General features: G+C 44.5%; 3 protein-coding genes across 3 annotated transcripts; 2 read left to right on the plus strand and 1 right to left on the minus strand.

The window, feature by feature from the left end:
- The first annotated feature begins 77 nt into the window (after positions 1-77).
- DNAAF2 (dynein axonemal assembly factor 2) lies at positions 78-10,379 on the plus strand. Its single transcript, XM_075532074.1, has 3 exons — positions 78-1,877; positions 7,624-7,767; positions 9,168-10,379. Exons 1-3 carry the CDS (start codon positions 105-107, stop codon positions 9,666-9,668), a joined length of 2,418 nt encoding a protein of 805 aa, XP_075388189.1. The 5' UTR covers positions 78-104; the 3' UTR covers positions 9,669-10,379.
- A 2,164-nt stretch (positions 10,380-12,543) lies between these two features.
- Positions 12,544-14,656, minus strand: MGAT2 (alpha-1,6-mannosyl-glycoprotein 2-beta-N-acetylglucosaminyltransferase). Its single transcript, XM_075532075.1, has one exon. The coding sequence runs from the start codon at positions 14,129-14,131 to the stop codon at positions 12,785-12,787; it is 1,347 nt and encodes a 448-aa protein (XP_075388190.1). The 5' UTR covers positions 14,132-14,656; the 3' UTR covers positions 12,544-12,784.
- Positions 14,657-14,675: 19 nt separating this feature from the next.
- On the plus strand, positions 14,676-16,016 carry RPL36AL (ribosomal protein L36a like). The gene is made up of 2 exons (XM_075532076.1): positions 14,676-14,835; positions 15,578-16,016. The coding sequence occupies exon 2, from the start codon at positions 15,610-15,612 to the stop codon at positions 15,928-15,930; it is 321 nt and encodes a 106-aa protein (XP_075388191.1). The 5' UTR covers positions 14,676-14,835; positions 15,578-15,609; the 3' UTR covers positions 15,931-16,016.
- The last annotated feature ends 2,331 nt before the right edge of the window (positions 16,017-18,347 follow it).

Genomic DNA, 18,347 nt, shown 5'->3' on the forward strand with positions numbered 1-18,347 from the left:
GGGCGCTGGGCCGTTACCAGCCACTGCCCGAGCTCAGCGGTGCGCCCCCCTCGTTCTGCACAGACTGCTCTCCCACGGCCAGAAGCCGGCGGCTGCGCGGCAACATGGCCAAGGCCAACGCCGCCTCGGCGCTGGAGGACTTGGACCTCAGCGGCGACGAGGTGCAGCGGCTCACTTCGGCCTTCCAGGACCCGGAGTTCCGGCGGCTGTTCGCGGACTACACGCGGGAGCTCAGCGACCCGGCGCAGCGGCGGCGCTACGAGGAGGAGATCACGGCGCTGGAGCGGGAGCGCGGGGTGGAGGTCCGCTTCGTGCACCCGGAGCCGGGCCGCGTCCTGCGCACCAGCCTGGACGGCGCGCGGCGCTGCTACGTGAACGTGTGCAGCAACGCGCTGGTGGGCGCTCCCAGCAGCCGGCCCGACGCCCGGGGCGCGGCGCCGGGCCACCGCTGGTCGCTGCCGCACAGCCTGTCGCCCGGCCGCGAGTATGCGGGCCGCCGGGGCACCCGCTACACGGTCTACGACGTGGTTTTCCACCCGGACGCGCTCGCCCTCGCCCGGCGCCACGAGCGCTTCGGCCACATGCTGGACGCCACGGCCCTGGAGGCCGTCGAGAAACAGTTCGGTGTAAAGCTGGACCGCAGGAATGCCAAGCCCCTGAAGATCAAGTACAAGGGGACCCCGGAGGCCGCCGTGCTCCGCACCCCGCTGCCTGGGGGCGCCCCGGCGCGGGCCGAGGAGCCCGAGGGCCCGCTGGCCCATTTCCCCTACCCCTACCCGTACCCGGCGGCCGCCCCGCCCCCGGCCGCCCCGCCCCCCGAGGCCTGCCCCGCCCCGCGCGCGGAGCCGCGCCCCGCCCCCACGGAGCCTCGCCACAGCGTGGTGCAGCGCCACCACGTGGACCTGCAGGACTACCGCTGCTCGCGCGACTCGGCCCCGAGCCCCGTGCCCCGCGAGCTGGTGGTCACCATCGAGCTGCCGCTGCTGCGTTCGGCCGAGCAGGCGGCGCTGGAGGTGACCGGGAAGCTGCTGTGCCTCGACTCCCGGAGGCCCGACTACCGGCTGCGGCTCTCGCTCCCGTACCCGGTGGACGACAGCCACGGCAAGGCGCAATTTAATAAGGCCCGGCGGCAGCTGGTGGTCACGCTGCCCGTGGTCCCGCCGGCGGCGCGGCCGGCGCTCCCCGCGGCGCCGGAAGGCGCGGCCGAACCGTGCGGAACTGCCGGCGCGGCCTGCGTCCCCGCGCTGCCGGGGGAGGCGGGCCTGGCTAGGCGCGCCGAGGACCGAGACTCGGGTCCCCGCAGAGCCGGGGCTGCGCGCTCCGAGGCGGGCTCCCCCCCGCGCGGCGCCCAGGAGCTGGCCCCCAAACCGGAAGAGCCGGACTCCGGGCGGCACGTGGGCGCGCCGCTGCACGGCAGCGGAGGCGCGGCGTGCGTTTCAGCCCGGGACCTGGACGCGAGCCCCTGTGCGGAAAGAGGGGGCGCGGGCGGCGGAGGTCCGAGAGCGGAGACCCGCGCCGAGCGAGAAGGCGCCGGAGCCATGGGAGGTCCCAGGGCCGAGAGTGCGGAACCGCTGTGCCCGCCTTTGCAATGTAATCAAGACGAAGACGCCCTGATCCTGCTGGTTCCAGTGCCCCAGATCCTGCCGCAGAGTCTGCAAGGGGATTTGAGCCCCCTCCGGTACAAACTGTGCTTCTCCACTCAGAACTTTGTTCATTATTCCTTCTCTCTGCAGTGTGCTCCAGAGAATAAATTAAGTAGCAAAGAACCAGCGATTAGTATTTCTTCAAACAATGCTGTGATAGAACTGGCCAAATCTCCAGAGAGTCGTGGACATTGGAGAAAGTGGTATTATGGTTTGAACAACGATACTTTGGAGGTAACTTCTTTTCTAGGACTTTGTATTTGAAAGGTCCTTCCGTTCATAACTTGTTATTACAGGCAGCCTCCAGATTAATCCCAAACAGAAAGCACTTCCCACTATGATTTGAAATTGGTAAAAGATAGCAGAACATGATAAAGCTACTGTGCTTTGAATAAGAAAAGCTTAGCCCATCACCTCTGGTGTATGGATTTCACATCTAACTTGCCCTAATGCAGGAGTTGTGTTCTTGGGTTCCCAGGGGTCTCGGTAATTGCCAGACATTGAGAGTGCCAGTGTGACAGTCCAGAACTGCCTGGCAGGGGTTGTGGGCTTTCTGCTCCCAAAAGCCCGGCCTGGGACACGCAAAGGGGCATTCCACTGTGTCTGTCTTTCTGCCCGCCTCTGGGGAAGTACTTAACAGGAGGACTTAACCACTACACCACCGGGGGTCCTTTTCCAAACGGAGGATGTTAGTAATGATAATTATGTCCAGAAAGGAAAAGCAAACTCTAAGCACTAAATAAACTCAGCCGCTGTGGGACTCAAACCAGATACAATTCCCAATCTCACCCACTGAAGTGGACTCTGACTCCTCTGAGCAATGCATTGCTTTGACATTGCCTCTTTATTTTATTTTTTAAAATTCTATATTAAAAGTTTTTCAGTAGTCTTATCAGCATATGCTTTACATGTACAACTTAATTGATCATCCTTAAAATTCCCTAATTTTTGTTTCTGTTATCAATCTCGGGTCCTTAGTGTGATCTAGCACAGTGGCAGGCATGCCACCGAGTATACTGTGTAATTAAATGCTTATTGGACTGAATAACAGCTGTATCAGCTATACCTCTTCTGGCAAATACTCTAGAACAGATACTAACCTAAGCATATCTGTTTCCTTAGGTTAGAACTTTGATAATATAATTTAGTTTGCGTAGTTGCTGCAAGACCACCCTGGTGACTGGTGGTTAAGGGTTTAGCAGCTAACCAAAAAGTTGGAAATTCAAAGCCCGCCAGGTGATCTTCCAGAGAGAGATGTGTTAGTCTGCTTCCATAAAGATTTATACACGCCCCCCCCAAAAAAAAGATTTATACACCCCTAAACCCTATGGGGCAGAAAGATTCTGTGCTCTGTAGGACCACGATGAGTCTGGCTCAGCACTATGAGTTTGGTTTGGGTTGGTATTTGCTGCTATACTTTTAGGTTACTAGGGTTTCTGAATTTGAGATTAAGAACTGTACTTAAGATATGAAGTATGCCAATGTTATTTTAGCAGAGAAATGAGACCATATTGGGGATTAAGGTACTTTTTTTATATATCTTTGAAGTCTGGAATAGACTTATAATTCAGTAATCATCACATTTGCTAAAGCTAATGGAACCCTAATATTTCAATTTTTTCACTTTGTACTGCGTTACTCTACGTATGAGTGTAAATTAAAAGAAAAATCAGAAGAGTGCGGGGTAGACATCTGTAGGCTTCTTACGTAGAGCTCAGAACTGTTAACTTTACACATGGGCTAAAATATTATAAAGTTTAGGAAAAAATCATGCAAGTCCTTCATTGAGTTATTTACTAGAAGCACAAATTATTCCCACAAAAGAATAATTTTGAAGGTTCAAAATTTTGTAAAGGATTAGTATCTACAACATTGTGTAAAAATATAGCCTAATGGTGTAATGTGGGTACACCTTAAAAATGCTAAAGCCTATGAAAAACAGCCTATGTTTCTTTGCCCCTGTTAACCCAAGATGATGAAAATGAAGTTCATTATATTCTTGGGAACTAATGTAGTAATAACTATGATTCCAATAGTAGATTTTGTGTATGAAATATGCATATCTTCAACTTTTAGTTTTATATAAATATAGACGGACTAAAGTCATAAATTCATTTTATATATCTACCTTTTTTAGTTATACTTATTGTCTTGTGAGACCAATTATATTAGAGTAGGGTTCAAAGTTTCAAATCATTTTGCTCATTGACTGGGACAAATCCTTGAAATGTTCCCCGTCCAGCTAGATTATACAGTTAAATGATTCTTTAATCTTTTGGGGTAAAAAAGCCTTTTGAGGATGTTATGAACATCACAGACCTAGTGTGTACCTATGCAAGTATATGTGGGCCCCAGCTTTAGTAAGTGTTAGGACTATCTCTTTTTAAAAAAAATCATTTTATTGGGACTCATACAACTCTTATCACAATCCACACAAACATCAATTGAGTAAAGCATCCTATATATTCGTTGCCCTCATCATTCCCAAAATTCGCCTTCCGCTTGGGTTCCTGGAATCAGCTCATTTTCATTTTTTCCCTCCCCCTCACTCCCCGCTCCTCCCTTGGACTATCTCTTTTAAGAAAGAACTGTAAAGTCAAGGAAGGAACACTTCAGGAATGTTACTTCCCCAAACTATAATATACACATGAAACGTAAGATTCTTCTCTGAAGCAGCAAAGAGCCCATGTGATTCACTCACTTAGCAGCCAAACTTGTAGTTTAACATTTGCCACTCCCAAGATAGGAAAACTATGTAGCTTGTTCACTCAGAATGTCTTGTCACAAGTTAAGAAAATGTTTTCATTAGTAGCTAAATTAAGTAGCACATGCTTATTAGAGTCTCCTAGAACAAAATTTGAAACTTGTCTGTTTTGTTTCCTATTTGAGCCATATTATAAACTGCTTATTTTGTTGTTGTTTTTAATCGTTTTATTAGGGGCTCATACAACTCATCACAATCCATTCATCCATTTTGTCAAGCATATCTGTACGTTCATTACCCTCATCATTCTCAAAACATTTGCTTCTCCACCCAAGCCCCTGACATCAGCTCATTTTCCCCCGCTCCTCACTCCCCTCACCCACCGTGAACCCTTGATAATTTATAAATTACTATTTTGTCATATCTTGCCCTGTTGGACATCTCCCTTCACCCACTTTTCTGTTGTCCATCCCCCAGGGAGGAGGTCACATGTAGATCCTTGTAATCAGCTTCCCCTTTCCAACCTACCCTCCCAGTATTGCCACTCACACCACTGGTCCTGAAGGGATCATCCGCCCTGGATTCCCTGTGTTTCCAGTTCCTATCTCTACCAGTGTATACCCTCTGGTCTAGCCATATTTGTAAGGTAGAATTGGAATCATGATAGTGGGGGAGAAGGAAGCATTTAGGAACTAGAGGAAAGTTGTATGTTTCATCGTTGCTACATCACACCGTGGCTGGCTCATCATCTCCCCGAAACCCTTCTGTCCAGTGGCCTACAAATGGGCTTTGGGTCTCCACTCCACATTTCTCCTCTCATTCACTATGATACGGTTTTTTGTTCTGATGATGCCTGATGTTTGATCCCTTCGACACCTTTGTGATGGCACCGGCTGGTGTGCTTTTTCCAGGTTGGCTTTGTTGCTTCTCAGCTAGACGGTCGCTTGTTTACCTTCAAGCCTTTAAGACCCCAGACGTTTTAATAGCCGGGCACCATCAGCTTTTTTCAGTACATTTGCTTATGTACCCGCTTTGTCTTCAGTGGTTGTATTTTGTTAATTTTAAGAGTTTAGTTTGAAAAAACAGAGGAACTACTTTTATTATTCAGTTTTATTTGTGTCATTTTAAAGAGGGTTATTCCATTCTCTGGCCTATATTCATTTGACATGTTATTAAACAAGCTACTTTGTGTTTGGGATTCTAGTGAAGGTGATTTTTACATTTCCTAGTAGTAGTTTAGGAGCCCTAGTCGTGTAGTGGTTATGAGTGGGCTGTTATCCCCATGGTCAGCGGTCCGAAACCACTAGCATCTCTGCAGGACAGTGACTGTTAGTTAGTTTTGGAAACCCACAGGAGGCCGCTATGAGTCAGCATTCACTTGAGGGCACCAAATAGTAGTTGGAAATCTTTTTTGAGATCTATGCTGCACTCTGATATCAAATAGCTATGTACTAGAATAGGACACATTTCTTTTAATGAAATATTACCATATTTTACTTAGCTGGCTAAGAACTAAAAGCCCAACTGGTCACGTAAAATTTCAGTATTTCTTAGCTGACTCATTAGTGAGTGTTCTAAAACAATTATTTTTTATAGCTGGGTCTGCATTTAAAACCCTAGTGGTATATTATTACTATGAAGTATGAGAAAAAGAAAAAAACCCAAACGAAAAAGAAATATGAGGAAAAGGAAATAAAAATGCCATGTGAACGTAATATTATATGGGAGGGAAAAATATACTTCAGATTTTGAGAACAAAATAAGAACCAGAACTATATTCTTTTAGATACATCCTCTTGTGTATTTAGATAAGCATGGTAGAATTTTTTGGTTTGTTCACTACACTATCACTATCCAATTTTCTTTTGCCAAACAGTATAGGAATGATATGAAGCATCTTTTAAAGAGGAGGAAGGGAGGGTTTGCCAACAAACCCAGAGACAAGGGAAGAACAAATGATCTAAAATTGATGGCAAGGAGAGGACATAGGATGCCGGGGGTGACCTTGATCAAGGGCAATGTAGTCTAGAGGAATTACTGAAACCTGAGTAAAGTCTGAACATGATAGTGGGATAAGAGGAAAGAACTAGGAGGCAAAAGGCATTTATGGAGGTCTAAATACAGGTAGGTATATGTAAATATATGTAAGTATAGGGGGATAGATGTATGTACATATGTTTATTTGTTAAGTATTAAGGCAGCAGACAGACATTGGGCCTCCACTCAATTACTTCCTCAATGTAAGAACACTTTGTGTTACTAACCCACCACTCTCTGATGTGCACCTTCCCTGACATGATCTCTGAAGACAAACTGGGTGCATAAGCAAATGTAGTGAAGAAAGCGGATGGTGCCAGCTATCAAAAGATACAGTGTCTGGGGTTTTAAAGGCTTGAAGAGAAACAAGGGGCCATCTAGCTGAGAAGCAACGAAGTCCACATGGAAGAAACACACCAGCCTGTGTGATCATGAGGTATTGAAGGGAACCAGGTATCAGAGACCCAAAACAAAAGAAAGAAATATCAAGGTGAATGAGGGGGAGGGCAGAGTGGATATCCAAAGCCCATTTGTGGTCAATTGGACATGCCCTTTCAGAAGGGTAACAAGGAAGAGATGAGCCAGTCAGGGTGCAGCAACAGAACACACAACTTTTCTCTAGTTCTTTAATGCTTCCTACCCCCACACCCCGCACTATCAAGACCCCAGTTCTACCTTACAAACCCAGCTAGACCAGAGCATGTGCACTGGTACAGATATGAGATCACAACACAGGGAATTCAGGACAGGTAAACCCCTCAGGACCAATAATCAGGAGGGGCAGGAGAAGGTGGGGGGAGTAGGGGAAAACTGATCACAATGATCGACATATAACTCCCCCCCCCACCCAAGGGGACAGACAACAGAAAATTGAGTGAAGGGAGACAGCGGCTGGTGTAAAACATGAAAAAAATAATTTATAAGTTATCAAGGGTTTATCAGGGAGGGAGGGTGGAAGAGGGAGGGAAAAAATGAGTTGATACCAAGGACTCAAGTAAAAAAATATTTTGAAAATGACGGCAACATATGTACAAACGTACTTGACACAATGGATATATGTATGGATTGTGATAAGAATGTAAAAGCCCCCATTAAAATGATTTTTAAAAAAACCATCTTTTACATATGTAACCCTGAACTCTGTGAAATTTAGATTGTCATTTCTTTTGAGCTGAGCTTGGGTACAGCTGTGTCAAGTATGACCTCTAAGCCAGACTATTTTTTCCCTTTTTATTTTAGGAAAAGATGTTTGTCAATGAAGAAAATGTTAATGAGTTTCTTGATGAGGTCCCGAGCTCTCCATTCAAGCAGGCACTACCCCTAGTTCCACCACTAATTGAAGTTCTTCAAATTACTGATAATAATATTCAAATTCATGCAAAGGTAAGGATTTTGGTAGGTTTTATAAAGGACTAATTTAGGACATAGATAAAACTGAATAAATTTTTTCTTTAACTTAATTCTTTCGTGTTAAAATTAACAGTGGCATGAGAGTGAGAGGCAGAAAAGCATGTGTGTGTTGTGTGTGTGTTAAACATTGCTTTTCATTTTCATTTATTATCTCAATCCCAAAATAATCCTGTTATGAGGCACAAAGAGAAAATAGAACTCTAAAAGTCTGAGCACTAATCCAGACACACATACAAATCTGTTTTCTCATGGAAATAATGCCTACAATCTGTTCATTCTTTGTATTTGAACCATATTTAATCATGTACAATGAGTCCTGATGGCATAGTAGTTATGAATTGGGCTACAATCTGTAAGGTCAGCAGTTCAAAACCACCAGCTGTTACGTGGCAGAAAGATGGGGCTTTCTACCCACCTTAGAAATCTTGGAAAGGGTAAAAAGAGGAGTTTCAAGGGCTCAAGTAAAAAATGTTTTGGAAATGTTGATGGCAACATATGTACAAATAGGCTTGATGTATGAATGTTATTAAGAACTTCAAATAAAATTACTTTAAAAAAAAATCTCGGAAACTCACAGGAGCAGCCCTACTCTGCCCCATAGGGTCACTGTGAGTCAGCATCAACTCAATGTCAGAGATTTTTAGTCATGCTCATACTCTACCATATTGGGCACATTAAAAACAATTTAGTAATGAACACAATTGACAAACTGATTGGGATGGGGATGGGGTACTCTGGATAAGCACAGAAATTCAAGAATGGTCGTATATGATTGATGGCTATTAGGTCAGATTGAAGTGTTTTGGGTAGATCATATAGAAAAATTTGGGTTACTTTATCTTAAAGGAGATGAGGAGTTATTGAAAGGATGTGAACAGATAATTCATGCCAGGCTTGCATTTATTAAAATATGACTGACAGCTATTGGAGGATAGCTATTGGGGAAGACGAGACGCTTAGGAGTGCTTCAAACAGCTCATGGAAATCCAAGATCGATAAATCTACAGGGATAGTAACCAGGTGAATGGTTTCTGTGGGTATGGCAGGGTATTAGGGGAACTGGGGAGCCAATAACAATAAATACAGGAGTAAAGAAAATATTCTAAAATTGATAGTAGGATGATTGTACACCTCTTGATGTGACTGAACTATTGTAAATTATATGCCAATAAGGGATGAAAAAAAGTTCATGGACAAATTCCATTATCTTTAATTCCATTTTTCCATAAACTTCTTGAAGCCCCTCATATTGGCAGATCTGCAAAGGTTATTCTCTGACAACTTTTAAAATCTAATTCCCTCCCAGAGTATACTACAAGTTAATTTTCTGTTTGTGGCAAAGAACTACTAATTTATTGTTTCTCTTGAAATAGTTGCAAGATCAGCCTCATGTACAGGAAGGAGTCAATGAGGAAAGTTGTTTGGCTGAAGAAGGAAACACAGAACATCTTACCACTGCTACAGCTGAAAAAGAACATACACTGCGAAGTGCCAGATTGTTCAATTCATCTCTCACAGCAAAGGATGTGCTAGGAGCCGAGAGTTGTGGTTCAGTTGCCTTCCTGCAACAAGAGTCTCTTGATGTTTCTCAAGAGCTACCTGGAAAATCTCAGCAAACCGAGTCAAAAATAGAACCTGAATTTATAAAAGAGAAATGTGCTGGTTACTCAAAGGAACCCAAATTAACTGAAGAAAAAGAGTTAAATGTAGATCACCTTTCTTCAGTACAGCACAACACTACAGTTCACCATAGCCCTGCTTTTGAAAGCATAAAAGAAACCAATATGCAGGATGGCAGTGTGCAAATTATTAAAGATCATGTGACTCATTGTGCATTCAGCTTTCAGAATTCATTGCTATATGACTTAGATTGATTCTATACCATTTTGGAACTTAAAGGTTAATAATTTTGTTGTAAGTAGGACGTAAAATAGTCTATTTTAAAGTATTCATTGCTTTACAACTAAATATTCATAAAAGTGTAAGGTTAAAATCTGTCATTTTGATTCTAAGTGTTTTGCTTTTGCTTGTGTTATATGCCTCCCAGAGATTTTAATTTTCCTTAATTATGGAGGTAAATTTTGTGATTCCTCTGATGTTTTTCTAGTGGAAAATTAAACAAGTTTTATTAAAACCTTTATCTCCTATGTTTTTATGCTTCTGTTTACCATTATATTAATATTTTCTAAATAAATATTCACTAAGTTATAATGCCTATTACAAAATAATTCTCAAGAATACAATGAACTAGTAGAGGGAGGATAGGGTGGAAAGGGGGAACCAATTACAAGGATCTACATATAACCTCCGCCCTGGGGGACGGACAACAGAAAAATGGGTAAAGGTAGACGTCAAACAGTGAAAGATATGACAAAATAATTTATAAATTATCTAGGGTTCATGAGGGAGGGAGGGAGGAGTGGGAAGGGAGGGGGAAAATGAGCTGATGCCAGGGGCTTAAGTGGAGAGCAAATGTTTTGAGAATGAGGGCAATGAATGTACAAATGTGCTTTACACAATTGATGCATGTATGGATTGTGATAAGAGTTGTATGAGCCCCTAATAAAATGAGTTTAAAAAAATACAATGAACTAGAAATGAGTTTGTACGTACATGCTAGCTAGCTAGTCTCAAAACTGTTGGGTTGGGTCATGCAACAGGATGTATTTATGCTTAAAATAGAGGTTCCTACCAAATAACTTCACTAACCAATACTGGCAATCTAAACAATTACAATGAAACAAACAATGAAATTTAAATTTGGCATTTTTTTACTTAACTATATATTTAAATATCCCCTTTAACAGACTCTTGGAAATTACTATTGTAGTATTAAAACATCTTTTGGTTCTATATAACACCTTTAAGAACTTTAGAACAATATAATTAAAAATCTATTTGCTTCCATAGGAAAATGTTCATTGTATTACATGAAAATAAAACAAAATGATCAGTGTTTACATAATACATAAATAGATTTGTGGGGAAATATTTTATATAAGACAGAAAATTTTAACAGATTTTTATTATTAGACAATTTTATAGGAGAGAATGAAAGTTGCAGGAAAGAAAACTAATTGATTTAATGGAAATCATGAGTTGATCCATTGACTTTATAAACGGTAATTCAGCCATCTGGTCTTCCAGCTCAGTCCTAGAAAGTGCTTAATTTCTTTCAACTGGGATAATGTACAAAGCCTGTGATTCATCTTGATTTACATTCCCTGCTCCTGGGTAGTCTGAGCCAGATTGGCATGTCAGAGTAACGGAGCAGTAGTACATGTATTTTTCAACCAAAACCTGTTCCTGTGGCCTAGATTTCTGACTGAAAGCAATCCTACAAAGGAGCCCTGGGGACGTGGAATTACAAGTTGGTGGTTAACCTCAAGGGCAGCGGTTCAAACCTAGCAGGCGCTATGAGGGAGAAAATGAGGCCTTCTGTGCCTGTAAAGGTTTACTGTCTTGGAACCCCCCAGGGGAAGTTCTACTCTGCTTTACAAGGCCACCATGGGGCACAATGGGCTAGATGGCAGTATGAGTAGTGGTCCCCCAGGACAGAATTGCCTATGGAGTTTCCAAGCAGCTGGATGCAAACTGCTACATTTTTCTCCCAGAACTGGTGGGTTTGAACTGCTGCTGTCAGCTTGCAAGTTAGCAGCCCAATTGGTAAGCCCCCATGGATCTTTCACAGCAGCTGAGTAGTTAACACCAGGGCTTATTTTCAACAATGTGAACTTTAAATGGATGTAATCGTAATTTTGAGACTGTCAATGAAGTATAGAATTTTCTTACATTTAAATAATTGTAAGTTTTTGCATAAATTGTCTAGTACTTTCCTTGAATGCAATTTTACTTGTATATTATTAAAGGAAATTTCTACATTAAATAAGGAGTAAATGTTAAGGCTGCTTCCTATTTTCACCCTTTCTGTCCTTTAAAAACATGATGTGTTAAAGCTGGCACTGCGAAAGGGTTTTAACTTGGGCAAGAATGAACTTTGAATCATTTATAGCTTCCAAAACAATTCAGTCTGCTATTTCCCTTACACAGCAACTTCTTATTGTTCATTATCTATGCTTGGCTAATTTGAAAGCCAGTTTCTTTCAAAGGGAATGCATTGTCATGAGCCCAGTGTTTTTTTCAAACTCAATTACACAGTGTACAGATACTAAATATTAAGATGTAATATTAGCTTTCAAAAACCCCAGACTGCCTGCACTGAGTTTTAGAGTAAAATAATAAAATTTATTCTGAAAAATTATTAGGAATATTTTTATGAAAAATGAGTATTTTATTTTGGCAGCACTAAAGAAAGGAGAGGAAAAAAAAAACCCCAAAACCCAAACAAACCATTGCATTTCTTCGTAAAGTGAAAACAATGTTTCAACTTTCTTATCAATCAAATACATTTCAAAGAAAATATGTTCAATGAAGGTTCCAAAGCACAGGCAAACCGTAACACAATAATACAGGAATCTGTAATACTGAAAGTCACTGTTCTGACAGTGTGTTCACAAACATAACTTTTCAATCATAAAACCAGTGGAGAGTGCCCTTCCACATAACCATGTCAAGAGTGAAACAGTTTGTTCGTTAATACTTTAGCAATTTCACTGTAATAACTTTTTATTCTTGTGATCGTTTTAAATAAATTTTGCTATATTTAAAATAAGTTTTAAAAGTGGAAAAGAGTACAAAGTTCCAGATAAAAAGATTAATAGATGCAATTTAATATTTTCCCCTCCCCTCATCAATTAACAAGTGATTACTTCTAGCATAGGGGTTGAACTTTGACATAACCCTAAAATGAGAACTTTAGCTTTAAACTTTAATCTGATATAACTAGAAAGATATTTGGACATCTCTTACAAGAATCTCTTTTTGTATTAAAGCAGAAACCAATTCCTAAACCCTTCTATTCAACTGTATATCCTGTTTGGACAAATATCAAAAACAGAGGACTGTCATTTTAATTTTTGTAACTGATTTCTCACTGCAGTCTTCTATAACTTTTACAGAGTTCGTGGTCCCTAATATCACCCCACCCTCCATTTTTCCTTGGTGCGGAAGCAGCTACCATAGTAAGCCTCTCATTGATAATTAGAGTTTCTGGAAACATGTACTGTTGGTTATTATTTAAGAGCGACTCAATTTGGGCACTCTGGGTGGATGGCCTACAGGTTTTCTTGTGGTGCATACCACAGTCCCCAGCATGAAAAATCCTAGGAACTTGAGGAACCAGGACTTTCCAGAATTTTGGAAGACAAAATACAGTCAAGTATTGAAGAGTCCAGTCCCAGTTATAATCATCGTAAGTACAGAAAGTGTCCGTGCACTCCATCAGTTTCTGATAGGCGTCCCGGGTCAAGGCTAGACCCATATTGTGCTCTGTGGATTTCCATGTTTTCACATCTACTTTGTCAGCAATGCCATAAAAACTGCGGCTGGCAGTGTAGGTCCCCAGGGAGAGCACATCACACTCAGGGCACTCTTGCTGCTTCAACTTCCACATCTTCTTGAAAACGTGGTAAAAGTCCGGGGCTAAGTAGTGATCCTCCTCTAGGAAAAGTATCAGGCCGGTGTAATCTCGAAGCACTTTGACCCTTTCCCACACAAAATGCAGCTTCCACCACCAATGGTGTTTGGTTTGGGAGAACTTGGCCTCGCGATAATGGCCGAAGGAGTCGGGGTACTCAGCGTTAATGCACCCCATCTTCAAAGCTGCGTTCTTCTCCAGGTCCCTGGGGCAATCTCGGGGGTCACTGCCCGGAAACTCGTTGGGGTACAACTGGATGCTGAACGGAAAGAACACCTGCAGAACCGGACAGAAATCCACTCCGGCGATCATCTGATTGATCTCTGGGGACCAGAAGTCATGGCTGAAAATGACGAGGACGTTGTCGATGCCACGGGCTTTCCGAAGGGAGTCCAGTAGCAGCCGGAGGTACTCGGGCCGGTTGTGCACCTGGACGACCAGCACCAGCTCCCGGGGCGCCCAGCCACCAGCCTTGTCTACGTTTCTCAGGGTCTGGTCAAAGTTCAGCTGGTACACCAGAGACCGGTACCGCAGCGTCAGGTTGTCCGCCTCGGGCTGAGGGACGGCCGGGAGCAGCGGAGCCGCCGAATCGTTGGAGACCCTGCGGATGCCCACTGACACCGCGGGGTGCTCCCCGCCCCGACTGCCCGCCACCCGCGGGAGTTCGGCGTCCTGCAGCAGCGGCGGAGCGGGGGCCTCGTTCTTCCTTTGTCGCCCATTGCTGCTCCACAGGACGAAACCGCAGGCGGCCACCACGAAGGTCAGGATCAGCACCTTCCGCTTGTAGATGCGGAACCTCATGGTCTCCGGGGCTGGGCGCGCGGGAGGACGGGCGCGGAGAGGGCGAGCGGCTTGGGCACGAAGGGGCTGGCGGCCCGGCGGCGACCGTCGAGACGTCTCGGCCTGTGGCAGTCGGCACTGGCCCCCGCAGCTGCCCTCGCTAACTCATCCCGGGCCCCGGAGGTCTGGGGGCCCGAAGGTTCTCAGCTCCCCCGCGGCGGCCGGGCCCCACACATCCTCCTCGCCTAGCAGCTGCAGCTCGGACAGCGGCCCCGCCGCTAGGAGCCGCGGCTCAGCGTCGCCTCGGTCCTTTCCATTCAGCACCACGGGGGCCGGAAGAAGCCCCGCCGCGGCCTGTCTGCACCCCTGCTCCGTTACCTGCGCCTCCAGCGGCCCTGAGTCCTCGGTGCTCTCATCCTTGCACGGGCCCCGGGCGGCCAAGACCCAGCAACGCCGCCTCGCCCCAGTCCGGCGTGGATCGTTCTGACAACCAGCAACTGGACGGCGGAGAACCTCAGCCCTCGGGCCCACACCCCTCGGTCCCGCCCCTCCGTCCGTTGATTGGTGCTTCCTAGACGCATCCTGAGACGCCCCGCCGGCCGTACCCGCTGCCTATTGGTTTTCAGTGTTGTCGCTCATACTCAGTTCCTACTTCCGTTTCAGTCCTCCCTTTCCGGTTAGGCACGAGCGGCGTGAGGCGAGCATCGCAGGCTCTCGGGTTCCTGGTAAGCTAAGCGCGTGGTTGTAACCGTTCGGAGAGGACCCTTCATTGCTCAGAATCTGGGGGTGGACAAGGCAATTCTAAGAACGGGGAGGCGAGACCCCTTGGTTTGATTGAGTTTAAGACCTGGCTTTTCCGTTTAGGAAAGGTGCCCCACGCATGGCGGTTATTGGCTCATGGCTGCACGCGGGCCTGTTAGGGACACGTCAGCCCTCAGGACTGCTGACGAGTGACCCTACTTCCGAGGGGAAAAGCGAACCCGGCAGCCGCGGTTCTCGGAACGGGGCTGCCGGTACCAAACGCTAGTGCCGCCCACTGAGCCAGCCTTGACCCAGAAGCTAGGAAATGGAGGAATGGCGGGCTTGGAAAGGATTCCAGAGGAATCTGAAGCTCGAGTCTTGGTCTTGTCTACTCGGAAAAGGGGAAAAAAAGATAATTTTTAACTTCCTCAATTGGGGCAGTCATAATTAATCCCTACGTGAACAAGCTTTATACTAAGAATTGATTGTATTGGGCGTCCCAGGGCTGCTGCACCTATTTAAAAATAAATCTCGTGTACATTCGCTAATAGGTTGAACAAGTAGGGAGGAAAAAAAAGACTTGTACGTGCATTTACTCCTACGGAATATGAGTGCTTTGTGGAATTACACCTCAGTGATTTCTATAACGTTGGTGTTTAATATAGTCATTTGATACCAATTTTAAATTTAATAGTTAACATCTGCTTGCTTAATATTTTACTACAGTTTACACGGCGTAAGACCATATCTCTGCAAAGATGGTCAATGTACCCAAAACCCGAAGAACTTTCTGTAAGAAGTGCGGCAAGCATCAACCTCACAAAGTGACCCAGTATAAGAAGGGCAAGGATTCCCTGTACGCGCAAGGAAAGAGGCGCTACGATCGGAAGCAGAGTGGCTATGGTGGGCAGACAAAGCCAATTTTCCGGAAGAAGGCTAAAACCACAAAGAAGATCGTGCTGAGGCTTGAATGCGTGGAGCCTAACTGCAGGTCCAAGAGGATGCTGGCCATTAAAAGATGCAAGCATTTTGAACTGGGAGGTGATAAGAAGAGAAAGGGCCAAGTGATCCAGTTCTAAGCCTTGTTTTATCTTGTAAATTTGAAAAAGTGTTGAATCAATATTAGAATTATCTGTCAGAAAATATAGTTAATTCTTACTCGAAACTTTTGTGTTTTTATTTAGAATTCTGAATTGGGAGTACTGTAAATCATCAGAAGAGAGCTGTAGTTTATCCTATTTTCAAATTCATGTTTAGTATTCAGATCCACAGGAATTGGAGGCTTGCATTTATATATAAAGATACTTGCCTCATACTTTACAACTGGGTAAATCATATAGTAGGAAAAAACCTGACTTATTTTCTGGTCAACTTGACATGTTGAGTGAATTCATGATTGGGAGGAGACTCAGATTTTGAGAATAAGGGTAAGTCAGGTCTGCGTATAGCAGATTAAGGGTTCAATAATACCCTAATTAGACAGTAGAAAGAGTTGGTGCTGTTTAACACTGATCTGAATGTGAGGCTGTAGTTCAAAGTTATTTCCGACTATAAAAGTTAGGAAAATAGCGTGAAAAGTCCAATTCATGAGGGCATAAGCTGTGTTTTTTAACCTATTGGAGGTGATTAATCAAGTGTTAACATCTTGACAGTGGGGAGGGTTGAGGTAAATGGCATGATTGAACCCAAGTTGAACCTGGAAATGAAACTAGTAATTATAAAACACAAACTGGGAGGGTTGTGGAAGAGTCAAGATTGTGTCCAGGTAGAATCACACACCTGGCACTCCTGTTAGGCCTGAAAATTGATAGCTATGGGTAGCAAACCTGAGGAGTGGAGGTGGGAGAAGGAAGGGGTGAGCAAACATAGATGGGGCAATAACAAGGGAATTAAAACCAACAGGGCATAAGGGATGCTGGGGACGGGGTGTAGGAACAACAATCTGACTCAGGAATTGTATGGTGCAATTGTACAGCGATAATAGGTAAAGATCATAGTAAAGTTATAGAGAGCATGAGAGAAGTACTGAAATAAATGGAGACAGATACGATTCATGGTAGCATGCTCACCTCAGCCCCGCTTTGTGGTCCACATGAGGGAGAGAACATTTAATGCTAGGCCAGGTTTTTTATATTCTCTCAGGACATGCAAGCCCCCTAATTATAGGTACTATGAGGACACGTCACAGGAAGGGGTTGTGCTATAGGTAATACGGTAATGAGAGGGGGTGGTCTAGGGACATACATGCAATAGTGAGAGGAGGGATTGGGGGTATACATGTGACAAGATGGGCAGATCCTAGATTTAGGATGGCAACTTAACTTTGGATGTCACAGAGTCAGTTTGGCCTGTCCCTGGCTCAACTGTTGAGACCATTATTGGTAGGGTGTGAACGTTTGGTCGCAGACCTCAGGGAGAAATAGTTTATTGTCCCCAGTAGCAGGGAGTGAGGCCTACCCTGGTGACTAATTGCCTTCGGGGAGGATGTCTGTAAGTGTCTGACCTTCCCCCACAGCTTGAGGTTATTAACCTTCCAGGAGAGAAGCAACAAGCCAACATGGAAGAAGCACACCGGTTGTGTGATCATGAGGTATCCATGGGATCAGGTAACGGGCATGAGAAGACCCCAAACAAAAAACCATATTGCTGAGAACGAAGGCGTTCAGAGCAGAGAACCAAAACCCATCTGTAGGCAGTAAGCAGTAGTAGGACATATCCTGACAGAAGGGTCACAAGAATGGATGAGTCAACCAAGGGTGTAGTAAAGCACCGATAAAACACACAATATTCCTCTGGTTCTTTTGAGGCTTCCTCACTCCCCACCATCATGACTGTAGTCCTGCCTTTCAGTTCTGGTGAGACCAGAGCATGTACAATGGTATAGACAAGAGCTCAGATAATCCAGATCAGATAAAACTTCAGGAATAGAAATGGGAGTAGTGATAACACAAGGGGTGGAGGAAGGTGGGGATGGTGGGAAGGGTGAAACAATTGATGCATAACTTGGGAAAGGAAATAACGATGGCAACACATGTACAAATATGCCTGATACAATTGATGTATGGATTGTTATGAGCTGTAAGAGCCCCCATAAAATGATCTTTAAAAAAATAACGGAAAGGAAGGTAAAGGTTCTGACAAGGGCAAATTTGCTGAGTTTTAGGTCAACTATACAAGAGATTATCTCTCACAGGTAATAGTTACAGGAATGCAAAAAGGGCAAAGGACTAGGAAGTCTGGATGATAAGCACTCATGCTGGTTTAAAGGTTCAAACCTACCCAGGCTGTAGGTTTTTGGTGATGCTTCTGAAAGGCCAGCCTTCAAAATTAATTGCCTCTGAAGCATGAGAGGTATTCGGAGTAGGGAATCTTCTAAGAGCCTTTTCATACACCAGCCTGTGTGCTGTGTGATCATGAGGTGTCAACAGGATCAGGTAACAGGCACCAGAAAGCCTCAGACAAAAAACATTTAGAACGAGGGGGAATCAGAGACCCC

The sequence above is a fragment of the Tenrec ecaudatus genome, chromosome 14 (genome assembly GCF_050624435.1).
Source record: "Tenrec ecaudatus isolate mTenEca1 chromosome 14, mTenEca1.hap1, whole genome shotgun sequence".
In the NCBI taxonomy this organism is placed as follows: domain Eukaryota; kingdom Metazoa; phylum Chordata; class Mammalia; order Afrosoricida; family Tenrecidae; genus Tenrec; species Tenrec ecaudatus.